This window comes from Papaver somniferum, chromosome 10, assembly GCF_003573695.1.
Source record: "Papaver somniferum cultivar HN1 chromosome 10, ASM357369v1, whole genome shotgun sequence".
NCBI classification, from domain to species: Eukaryota; Viridiplantae; Streptophyta; class Magnoliopsida; order Ranunculales; family Papaveraceae; genus Papaver; species Papaver somniferum.
In genome coordinates this window covers 28,232,795-28,245,692 of record NC_039367.1, presented here as the reverse complement: position 1 = coordinate 28,245,692, position 12,898 = coordinate 28,232,795, and the positions used below count along the sequence as shown (strand labels likewise).

Genomic DNA, 12,898 nt, shown 5'->3' with positions numbered 1-12,898 from the left:
TGGTTACATCGTTTCTTTGGTTTACGCTTAGGTTTCAGTTTGTTTGATGTAACCAAATGAAAACAGATTTCAATTGTTTGTATATTTGATGCAACCAGATATTTTTTTTCTATTTGATGAAACCATATTTCATTTGTTTTTTATTTGATGAAACCAAAGTATAATCTGCTTTTTTTATGAAACCATTCTGGGTTTCATCATTTTACAACCAATTGGTAAATTGGTTCCACCAATTGTTAATATGTTACATCATAATAATATGGTCTTTTTGATGAAACCATTTTTGGTTTCTTCACTTTTCATTTGTTAGGTTTAGGTCTGCAAGAATGATGTAACAGATTTGCGATGAAACCAGATATCATTTTCTGTTTCTTAATGAAACACAAAATTGGTTTCATCATTTTTAGTTATTGGTTTACTTCTAGAGTTGTTATTGGTTGTTGATTTGAATTCAAACTGTGGAGATTGGCGCTATGTTACGTAATCTTATGGTTTCATACAAGTTTCAATTATGCTTATGGTTTCATCACTTTGTTCGTGCTTATGGTTTCATCATTACAAGTGTATGTCTTATGGTTTCATCATTATTATTTATTATTCTCTTATGGTTTAATTTTGGTTTCAAAATAGGTAAAAAAAGAGATAAGGAACCATACAGGTGCTCATTGCATCATTTGTGCGAGCTAGCAGTGAAAATTAAGGCGTTGATAAAAAACAAGCAACTGCATTTGAAAGCTCTTAAATCATGTCCTTTCTGGCGTTTCTTTGAGCCGTTCTATGATGGCATAATGAACAAAGATGAGCTCATCAAAAAGACAAAAGCAGTAATAATGTTTTTAAGTAAAATTGAAAACAGACTTGATGGTAAGCTCCCGTATTGTTTCAAATTAGCAAGATCAAGGAAAATGACTTTGCGGACAATTCCAGAACATTTTGCTGTGACTTTTGGTTTCCAAATAGTGAATTATGTAGAAGCAGACGACATTGATGAAGATCTGGTTAAAAAGGTTAACGTCTTTGTGGCTAATTATTTTGATGGAAATAAAAAGACGAAAAAAACCGATATTGAAAAGCGTATGCTGGAAGCCGCAAATGATGAAACCAGAGCGGATGACTTTGTCAAGTTTTTCTTAATGTTTCTGTTGGTTTCAGTATTTGTCCCTAACAAATGTGGGCAGACTCTCGCAGCAAAGTACTTGTATATGGTGTTTGATATGAACAAGGTGTGCTGGCCGGAAGTCTTCCATGACTATGTACTTGATTCGATAATGACAAACAGAACAGACGTAGAAAATGTTGTTGGTTGTGTAATATACCCTCTGGTAAGTTAAGATTTGTTCTTTTTTTTCATAAGTTAGTATTTTTTTTCAATATTGGTTGTTGAATAATAAGCGACTTGTTTTTGATGATTAATTTGAATATTGGTTGTTTTTTTTTTTTGCAGTATTGGTTGGCAGAGATGACAAAGATCGCACAAAGAAAGCATGGGCTAGACAAGTATCCGAGGTTTGCTAGATGGAACCTTAGCAACATCTGTCAACAAGTATTGTCTAACTTCGAGAATCTTGAAGAAAAAACAGAACTTTGGTCTAAGGTAAATATTTACTTAGAAGATTTACTTTTCTGATGGAACCAATTTTGGTTTCATCAAAAATTCTAGCTGAATTTTTGTTTCTTAGATAACTTCGAGGGTTTTATTTGATATTTTTGTTAGACAATATTCGAAATCTTCGAGGGTTTTATTAGATTATTGCTATGAGTTCTTACCATTACTTGTTACCATTAAAAATGCTTTGCTTGGTATGTCGTCTGTTTTATTTTAAACGAATTTTGGTAAATATTTTCTTGTTCAGATTTACTTTTTTGATGAAACCAGTTTTGGATTTATCAAATTTTTTAGCTGAAACCAATTTTTCTTGTGTACTGCAGGAGAATATTGGTCACCGAAAGGGATCATTCTTGCTTCAGTATGACGAATCAGAAATGCGCTTGGCTGATCCCGTAGATGAAGTGGAAATTGTTGTGCCAGATGAAGAAAATGAAGTGCCGGTTAAAGTGCAAGATGAAGAAAATGTTGGTGCTAGCAGTGAAGCTAACTCCTTCAAAGCCAAATACCAATTTGCGCGAGCATTGATTGAAAAGCTTAGGACCAATACTACATATGTTCTTTCTAAGAAGAAGAATCACTGCTGGCAAAATATGATGCCGAGGACAGGGAACAACAACTGGTACAAAGATAGATTTGATTTTTCTTAGTAACAATTGAATTACTCGCATATATTACAATTTTCTTATACATTTCATCATTTTTTTGATGAAACCAGATTTGGTTCCATCATTCTTTTGATGGAACCAGATTTGGTTTCATCATTTCAAGTTAATGTTTGTTTGATGAATTGGCCAGTTCTTTTTATTCTTTCAGAAGTTTTTGATTTTTACAGCATTAGGTTTTGACACAGGAAGATGAAAAATAAAATAACTTAGGTATCTTAATATTGCAGGTGATAACAAGGGATGTTAACATGATAAATCAACAAGAATCTGAACAAGAGCAGGTCATATCTTCTTCGTCGAAGACAGTCACCGATGATGAACAAGAAGGAGATGGTACTGAGTTGACTCCAAATAATATCGAGGATATCAAGGTGGCAGAGCGGGTTGAATCTGAAATGGAGAAAGCTACTTCATCGATGCCAGTCACCAGATGAACAAGAAGGAGAGGGTACTGAGTTGACTCCAAATACGTTGAGGATATCAAGGTGGCAGAGCGGGTTGAATCTGAAATGAGCAAAGCTTCTTCGTCGATGCCAGTCACCAATGATGAACAAGAAGGAGAGGGTACTGAGTTGACTCCAAATACCATTGAGGATATCAAGGTGGCAGAGCGGGTGGAATCTGAAATGAGCAAAGCTTCTTCGTCGATGCCAGTCACCAATGATGAACAAGAAGGAGAGGGTACTGAGTTGACTCCAAATACCGTTGAGGATATCAAGGTGGCAGAGCGGGTGGAATCTGAAATGAGCAAAGCTTCTTCGTCGAAGCAAATTATTGAACAAGAAGAAAACGAAACTCAATTTGTAATTGATGAAGATGTTATCAGGAAAATGGAATACGAATACAATAAGAAAGGTTGTTCGTCGTCAAAGCCAAATGTTGGAAGCGTATACTACTACCCAGCTGTAAAGATGGCGAATGATTTACTTGAGTTAGAGAATGAACAACCTGGATTTGATTTAGGACTGTCGCAGTGTGACAGTCAAGAGAAAGGACAGGGAGAACTCAGTGCTGCGCAAAGGATGAGTAACATGGTTACAAGAATGAGGGAAGACAGAAGGAATTTGGTTCCACCTATCAGAATGCAGGATTACAACACCAGTGTGAAAAAAAGAAGAAAGGTTACAGCTCGTAAGTGCAAGGAGAACAAGGGTGCAGGAAGTACAGGGGGTGAAGTTGAAACCAGTTGATAACTTGAAGATCTTGAAAGTACTCAACAGAAATGAGAAACCCCTCGTGACCACTTTTTTCAGAAAGAACAATGAAAGGTAATGGGAAATAACTGATGTAACCAAGACTGGTTTCATCAAAATTTTGTTCCAAGTTATGCATTGTTTCTCCTTTTTTTATCCATCATTGACTAGCTTTTTAAAAAATAAAATTAACAGGTCAACGGCGTGGGAGCATTTAAATCTTCAATTACATATATCGGGGAAGATGATGGATAATTTGATGAGAGAGGGTGACGTCGCAGGAGACATTATAGAGTTCTACATTTTGAAGCTGCAAAACAACATCAAAAAAAATGAGTTGAAACAAGATGGTTCTCCAAAGTACCAGAGAGCTGTGTTTTAAGCACATTTGCCTATGTAAGTTTACTCCGAAATTCTTTAATGTAAATTTTTTGGCATAAAAAATAGTTGTGGAAAACAAAAAATGATGTTGTTTATATGGTTAATTTTGATGGAACAAAGTTTGGTTTCATCAAACTTGCATGTCTGTAACTAATTAAGGAGCTTTTATCTGGTATTTTGTTTCAGACATGTCACTCATTAGGAAAGAAATGTGGTGCTGTAATAGAAGGCTTCATCGACAAAATGGATTATAGCGTGCGGTTTTTGTTCGTTCCGTTGCTGACATCACTTGGAGATGTAAACCATTGGACATTGCTTTCTTTTGATTTTGAAACCGGGGAATTTTATCACTACAACTCCTTGGCTTCCACGGGAGAGGAATGCAGAAAAAGTGCTGAAAGCATGAAACAACGTATAGTATCAGCATTTGCACAGCACGACGCAAAGCTCCCCTGTGATCAGCAGGCAAGTCAGCCAACAACATACTCTTTGCACAACCCTACATGTTGTGAACAAATAGGGTAAGTTATGTTTGGAAGTTTATAGTTCACATATGCATATGCTTGAAATCATTACATCACTTGTAACCGAATGCTTTACATATAGATACTAATATCAGAACACTCTCAGCTAGTCACTTTGTAACAATTGAGACATTGTTTTGGTTTTTCAGGAACGATTGTGGCCTGCATGTTTGCTATTACATGAAGAGCCTCTTGAAAGGAAACATGTCTACAGATGATATACGAGAAAAGGTGCATAATATGAGACCAAAGTTGGCGTTGAAGATACTCCTTGACAATATAGAATAATACTCGCATGTCGTGCCCGTCCTATTGAACATTCAGTTTTAGTTGAATTTTAAATTACTTTTGAAATGGTTATTGTAATGATGATACTCCTTGACATACAGTTCTCCTTGCAGATTCAAGTTTTAGTTGAAGTTTAAAGTACTTGTGAAATGGTTACAGTTTATATAAAAAACGATTTCGTGCTATTTCAGTTGTATTTCCTTAAAAGCTTATGTCTACAGAAATATGATGTCTCATTTTTAAAAAACTATCCATAAATGATGTGTCATATATTTGCGGCACCAATAAACAGTAGACAAAACATCATCTACTGTGTTGTCAAAAAATATAGAAGAAAAAGTGACAGTAAAACAATGGTTCCACCAAAATAAGATGAAACCCTTTCTGGTTTCATCAAAAAAATGATGAAACCTGATTCGGTTACACCAAACTATAAAGGCCTGTAAAAATTCTGAAAAACTTAAACTTAATCAAACTTATTATTCTTAGACAAAATAAAATGAAAACACCTGCAGCATATTAACTTCTAAAACAAAAATATGAAATAGTAAATGAAACACATATTGTAGTCTAGCAAACGAAACTAAGAGTAAAATTCGATGACTTGCAGGAACCACATATTGTAGTCTAGTCGAAATGACTACAAGTTCTCATGAAATCTGACGAGAAGGGCATGTCCGTTTATTATGGGTGGTCAAAACCTTGCAGGAACCACAGGTTCTCATCTTCTTATTGGCAACTGAACCTGTATTAGGAATCCTCTTCTTCTTCGATGGACGTCCTGGTTGTGGTCCATTATTCGGACCAAAAACCATCGATTTCGGCGACACTGTCACGGGCTTTTCGACTGTGGGAACAGGATTGATTGCATGTTTATACGATTCTCGGTAGAACTTTACTGTAAAGTAGTGCTCAACATAATTGTAAGGATCTTCTCCATTCACCATGATGCAACGGACAGCATGGGCACACGGGAAACCGTCAATACGCCAACGGTTGCAAGAACATGTTCTTCTTTTCAAATCGACAGTCTGTGTTAATGAAGCATGAACTTCAAACACATATTCCGACGACTTGGTGACTTGGTAGTTACATCCATGCATCTTGTTGTCGTGGAGTAGAGCTTCATATTCTGGACATAGAGTTTGACGCCATTTCATTAAGTTAGCAGAGTCCTCGCGACGTTTACACATTTGGTCCATTAGCTTCACCCTGATCTCATCAACCATGATGGCTATAGGCTTCTCTCTCTCTTCAACGACCGAACCATTGAAACTCTCAGCAATATTTGAACACAACCTACCATATCGTCGACCCTTGAAGAAAAAACTTGCCCATTTATCAAGAGGAGCTCTACTTAGATAGTCTTGTAACTTCTGATTTTGAACCTTCCTCAACTTATCCCAATTCTCTGAAAATTCTTTATGAGTAGAAGCATACGCACATTTCTTAAACAGTCCCAATACATATTTGTTATAAACTTTGCAACTCTTTGGTAAGCATGTATTGATATTGCATTCCATATGCCAGTAGCACCAACCATGAAAAGCCTCAGGAAAAACAATAGGAATTTGTGTTACCAATCCAATACCTCGATCACTCACAAAAGTAAGCTTTGGTCGCAAAGGAGAAAGGACTTTCTTCAAATTATCCAAAAACCATTTCCAGTTCGCTTCATTCTCCGATGAAACCACACCATAAGCAAGAGGGAAGATTTCTGTAACATGAACAGAAAGCATAACACAAGCATAAGATGCGATGAAAACCAAACATAAAAAATGATGAAACCAACATAAAAAAATGATGAAACCAACATAAAAAAATGATAAAAACCTTACCATCATTTCCGGTTAGACCTGTTGCTGCCATCATATGACCAAGGTACTTGCTTTTCAAGTGAGCCGCATCAACGAATAATACAGGACGACAGAAATTGAATCCACGACTACAAGCTTCAAAACAGATAAACATCCTCTGAAATTTATGGTCCCTTCTTCAACTTCCAAAACCACGTGAGAACCAGGATTGGTTTCAATCAACTTGTTTTTATACCAGTTCAAGAACATAAAAGATTTCTCGTTCTCTCCCCATGAAGTATTCAGTGCATGCTTCTTACCTGCGTATGCATAATAACGACTAATGTCAAAGCCGAAGTCTCTCGTAAAAGATTCCATAATATGCTTAGTTTTCTTATTAGGATCCTGTTTAATTTCATCAATAATCAAGCTACTAACTAGTTTCTTCGATATCCGTGGCATGTTAACAAATCCACCAACACAAGTATGCTGATTATTTAGTTCCTTGATAATAAAAGGACTTCCTACAACACCATCAACAGACACAACATATAAATGCCAGTCACATTTCTCCTCTTTGTTCTTATTAGCACAACGTGCACCAATCCTCAACTTCTCATTCCTATATACCGTGTATTCATAACCAGCTGCTGCGTGATACTTCTGTAAATCACAACGAACTTGTTCAACACCTCCCGGAAACAACTGTTCAACTCCTTGAAAAATATGTAACCAGTGAGCAGACTTCAACGGTTCCTTAATTTATCTGGAACATCATAATCAATCCGTGGCTTCTCAAAAGGTATAATTCCAGAACTTTGTGGCTGGTCATCAAAAGCTATAATTCCTGAACTTATTGAACCAGAACTCTCAGCTTTGTGACTTACGAGTAACTCCATAATCCCTTCTTTATTATACATATTAAATAGAGCCAAACATTGAAGATCAAAATCAGAATGAATGACCTTTTGCTGATCATCAACCATGTGAAAAATTTCCATAGAAGGAGGAGAGAATTCACACCAACTTGAGCATATACTAGTCTTCAGATTAGCAAAATACTCTTGGAGGCCAATACGAAGAGTTAAACAATCTTCTTTGTGACATACAAGTGCGAGAACATAATCCATAATCTACAGAACAAAATGATGAAACCAAAAACAGTTTCACCAGATGTGAATATCAACAACAATTTTTTTTTTTTGAAAAACAGTTCCAAAGAGATGGAATCCTTCATAAGAACATCAACACAAACATAAAAAATCATATGCTAACATCAATTCAGTTTATTCGACAAGAGTGACTAGCAAATTCACACAAACAAAATCAAAAATCAACACAAAAAAGAGAATTGAATACCTGAAAAGTTGATTGATTCCTTGAAGACGAAGATTAATATAAAGACGAAGATGATCAACACGAAGTTGATTGATTGTTCAACTGGATTCTTCAATTCGAGATTCAATTTCAACTTGAAAAGCGGAAATATGATTTCAGTTAAACTGAATTGCAACCAGATCTCGAATAACGAATTGGATTCTTCTCTTCTTCGAACAACTACGTTTATCTTCTCTTCTTCGAACAACTGAATTGGATTCTTCTACGTATCTCGAATAAACAGATCTCAAAACTTGTAGCTTCTCTTCCGGTTCTTCAATCAAACAAACCTAAAATTTCTCTCTCAATTTTTGAATTGAAATTGGGAGAAGATGATGACGAATCTTTGAATTGAAACGAAAAGAACGAAAAGAACTAGGAAAGAAGAATCACACTTTTTCTGAATCTGATTTGTTCGGTTCAGAGGGAAAAAAATCGTTTTTACTTTCTTGTTTCCGCGAAACTTTCCTTTGAAAGTGTTTTTATATGCGGAAGGTTAATTTTGGAATTTAGAAATCAATAAAAATTGAATTTTAAAATTTTTATTTGAATTGGGGTTTTTGTCCCAATTTTGTTTGAAACGGTTTTTATTTATTAAAAATAATATGACCGGTTTTTTTCTATCACTAGTTTGTTCACCTAGGAGTTTTGTCACTAATTTTGATACTTTTATGAGAGAATCTTTATGGGATTAAAATCTCTAGCCTACCTAGCACTTGCTACTCGACAAAAAGACTTCGGGTTAATAGTATGGAATAGCTCTCACAAAAGATGCGGCCTTTTGCTTCTTGCTCTTGATGTATTCCACGTGGCCGTTGGAGAAACTAAACTAATGTAGATGCGCACCAGTCAATATGCGGCCATGTCGGCCATCACGGCAACTAAAAATATACCATAAACCCTTCGTTTTTTCTCTACACTGGCTCGATGGAGATCCCAGGAATTGGAGAAAACAAAAAACTAACCTGAAGAAAGTTCAATCCTTCTCTCCGCACTCGTTTTCACCGGTAAGTTTACTTTCTCATTTAATAAGTTCTTGAATCTCTCTTTACTTAACCGATATGACTGGTTGAAATTTCGCCTCGTTGGCTTTTAAGTTGTGAAGATTATGATGTTAATACGATGAAACTTGCTTGTTTAGAAATGGGTTTTTCATGATTTTGTTTTTAAGTGGAATTTGAGTTGTTATTTGTATGAAATTCATTCATGAAAAGAATTATCCTTTTTTCTTTTGGTGCTCACAATTGATTGTGCAAATGAGAACCTTAGAAAATAGCCGATCAAAAAACAGAAAACCCTAGAAAATGAAATCGAGAACCCCCCCCTGTCATGAAATGTAGACCTAAAATGATTATGAAACCCCCCCTGTTATGAAATGTAGACCTAAAATGATTATGAAACCCTAGAATTTACTGCCCAAAACCCTTCCATGGAATGGTAGTTGTTGAATCTGTAGATTTAGGTCTATATTTTAGGTTGTGGTCATGTATAATAATGCTGGTAGTTTGGGATTTACAGATAGCCTCACTGTAATGTTATTTTGTCGCCAGTTAGTGTATGTGCTATACAGTTATTACTCCTCTTCAGTGGGCAGTCCTTTAACTGTACTGTGTCTATGATCCTTGAGTTATCGTGAATAGGTTCAGCCGTGATCGTTTTATCTTAATATGTGAAACATGAATACTACTGAAAAAACGTTGTTTTGCTCTTTTGATAAGTGATTAAAGGTAACATCCTTTTGCAAGAATACTACAGAATTAAGTATAAAATAGAACACAGTAAAAAGATATATGAAATGAGCATAATTCGAAGTCCTGCAAGAAGAAATTCTAATACAGAACCTAGTCTTGTGTAGGAAATAAAGTTCTTTTGATTTCTTCCACTCGCCTCCTTCATGCATTAGTTAATCAGCCTATTATGTATTGTGGTTGTGGATATCTTGTTCATGTTATTAGTCTTGAGTGTACAAACAAACTTCAATTTTGGTTTGACCTACTGAATTTGGCTTAAACTTGAACCTCTTTTCTGATTTGGGAATTTGACCTACTGAGTTCTCTTTCTTAAGAACTGTAAGAGTTTTGTAATATGCTATTAAAAAATCAGGGATGAACTATAGCTGACAAGTGAGTGGTACTCTGATCACATGCCGTGTCTCACAGTTGACAGTGAATTCGATGGGTTGGTTCAATTGCACATGAGGCATCATTTGTCCTTTCAGTTTTACACCAAAACTTCTCAAGCATACTAAGCATCAATCTCTCTTTTAAATGATTTTGTATCTTTTCTTTTGTGAGCAATAGTGATGAATAGGATATGATTCAATGGGGTCTCTTTACCTATCTGTTGCTTAAGTTGTGGTTGGAGTGCCATGTACGAACCCTTTGATGAGTTTAGGTCAAAGTACTATATAATGAGATGCAGTTGTTTTAGTGAAACCAATCTTGCAACCATGTTGTCAATTGAATTTTAGTTTACACGATCTAAACGCTTTCAGGAAATCAATCTTGTCAACGTTTGAAAGCTTCTCTGGTTCATCTAACCATCAAGGAAACTCTGACCAATTTATGCGAGAAAGATTTCTTTTCTTTCTGCAAAATCATGTGTTTGTACCGCACAAGACTAGCTTCACCGATCTCATTTGCTTGGTTAATTTACCATACATACTTTGTTTTTATCCTCTTTTTTTCCATGCCAGTATTTCATTCATAAAATGGTGTAAACTAAAAACCAAGGTGACCACTTTTACGACACAAAACCCCCAACGATATTATATTTCCATAAAATTCCGTGTTAGACAAAACAAAAGTGATACAAAAACCCCAAATCTTTTAAAAGTACGTAAACTAGATCTTTTTATTTTTTTAGAAATACCAACCCCTACCCATATGTATGTGCTTCTTCAACTTCTCTTCCATTACTTTTCTTCAGTAGATCATTTTGGTTAAGATCTTTATTTCACAATGCAAATGCTCTAACCACTGTGAATTCTCTCTTAACCTAATCAATCGATTGTCAAATTCGAACAAGGAAACTATCATTGAATCGCTCGATTTGGATTTTTTACTGTAGTTTGTATAAATTTTAATTCTTTTCTTTTTTGTCAAGTTTATTGTAGTGAGGATATGGCATTGAGAGGAGTATGGCAGTTGAAGAAGCTGGTTGTGAGCTACTGTGACTGGGGAGGAAGTAGTCGAGGAATCCGGTATGTCTTTCAGTGTTTTACTGGATTAGAACAAAATCATGTGAAATTTCCATGGCAAGTTATGAGTTTCGATGTCGTGGATTCTGATTAGGTCAATCAACCATTAGAGAGTTTCGTGATCGTTATAATCAGTGGTTGTGTGTTGATGATATACCTGTGGGTGGCAGAGGCTATAACCCCGTGCTACTTGTATCCTGTCTTAGTTTGAGTCCAGTACGGAACTTCGCTTGTCTCAGTATTCACACTTTGAAATAGTATCAAATAACGGAATGAAGGCGCAAAACTTTTGTAGGTTTAAGATGGTTAAATATGAAAAGTCGAGCGACTTAATGTCAAGTAGAATATCTTAGAAACTTTTCTGCAATTTGTAGATGATGAAAGATGGAACTTTTTTCTCTTCTTTCAATATGATGACAAAAAAGTACAGCATTTTGTCATGGTTGCAGGACAAAAGTAATTGTTATGTAGCTTATGTAACTCGAATATTTGACATATGAAAGGCAATTGGATTATTTTTTTTGGGATCACAGTTCAAAATGTAAAAATCTTGCTGAAAATTAAAATTGCAGGGCATTCATGGAATCTGAACTACCTGCATTTAAAGAGGGCAATCCTCAACTAGAGGTTGTTTCTGAACTCAACCGTGGTCGGCATCCATTTTTAAAAGCACTTTACAGTAAGATTCTCAGTTGTCTCTGTCTTGTCTAGTTGTTCTAGTATACTTGTGATGTTGGTTCTTTGTGTGTATATGGCGTAGATTATAGAAGCTCGGTGACTTGTTCATCTGCTTGTAGTATGGGTGATTGGAACCTTGCATGACATAGTGCAGTGCTTACGTTTATACCATCCCATGGTTTTGCACATGGTTTTGCTCACCTTCGCAACAAGCGCGTCAATGCTCTCTTGTCAAGTCATCTGACATTCGGGAAAACAGTGTGATTGGCTGCCTTGATCTACGTTAAACTTGTCTAGGTTTAAATGTGCAACCTAAATGTGGCTCTAACTGTGCTTGTACAAAACAACTTCCTGTGGGTCTACGGTCTGAATAAATTGGCATTTTTGTGAATGGTGAGACCATTTTCTTTAAGTTCTAATCCTGTTCAACTTAACAGAGAACAAGAATGAACGTGTTGTCTGCGTGAGGAATCTGACACCTGAAGATGTTCTGCAACATGCGACAAGGCTAAGAAATGCATTAGGAAGGAAGGTGGTAAAGCTGAAGACCAGGCATGTCACTAAGCACCCGAGTGTTCAAGGTACATGGACCCCAGACACAAAGTTTGAATGCTGAAAAACCCTAAATCGTCAGGAATCCCATTAGATTGCAAGCTATCATCACTGTATCTTCTGCAGTGATATCTGTTTGATTTTCACATGTATGCTATAATTTTAGACCTTCAAAATTACAAAATCATAAAAAGGTCCTGTAACAGATCTCTAGCAAAGAAATGTGCGAGAAAACGTGATTTTAGATTTATTTTTTATCCTATCATTTTGGGAACACAAGAAATTTTGTGATACTCAGAGTTACTTGATGATATTTCCTAATTTGTTGTGTTCAGCAGAAGAAAAAATGTACTAAAATGTATTTGCTTGTAATTGTAAATTATTTGTACCTATATTATTAGATTTATACATTTGTGTCTGCAAGAAATCTTCCATGAACTTTTGGAAATTCAGAAGCTGTGAAAAATATATTGAACTTCTTTTGGGCCTCTGGGCTGTATCAAAATGTCGTGTACAGATGACACCTCTTTACAAAAGATCACCATTTAAGTCTTATACGTGTACAGATCACAGCCATCTATAAGAGAATTGTTAAACCCTAAACTAAAAGGGACACTTATATAACTGGTACAGCTG

General features: G+C 35.7%; 1 protein-coding gene across 2 annotated transcripts; it reads left to right on the top strand.

The window, feature by feature from the left end:
* The first annotated feature begins 8,700 nt into the window (after positions 1-8,700).
* On the top strand, positions 8,701-12,672 carry LOC113316983 (54S ribosomal protein L51, mitochondrial-like). 2 transcript variants are annotated; one of them, XM_026565140.1, is made up of 4 exons: positions 8,701-8,840; positions 10,939-11,035; positions 11,605-11,711; positions 12,148-12,672. In XM_026565140.1, the coding sequence occupies exons 2-4, from the start codon at positions 10,956-10,958 to the stop codon at positions 12,324-12,326; spliced, it is 366 nt and encodes a 121-aa protein (XP_026420925.1). In that variant the 5' UTR covers positions 8,701-8,840; positions 10,939-10,955; the 3' UTR covers positions 12,327-12,672. The 2 variants fall into 2 exon arrangements, with proteins under 2 accessions (XP_026420925.1, XP_026420926.1); XM_026565141.1 differs by having other exon boundaries at positions 8,709-8,840; positions 10,949-11,035.
* Positions 12,673-12,898: the final 226 nt, after the last annotated feature.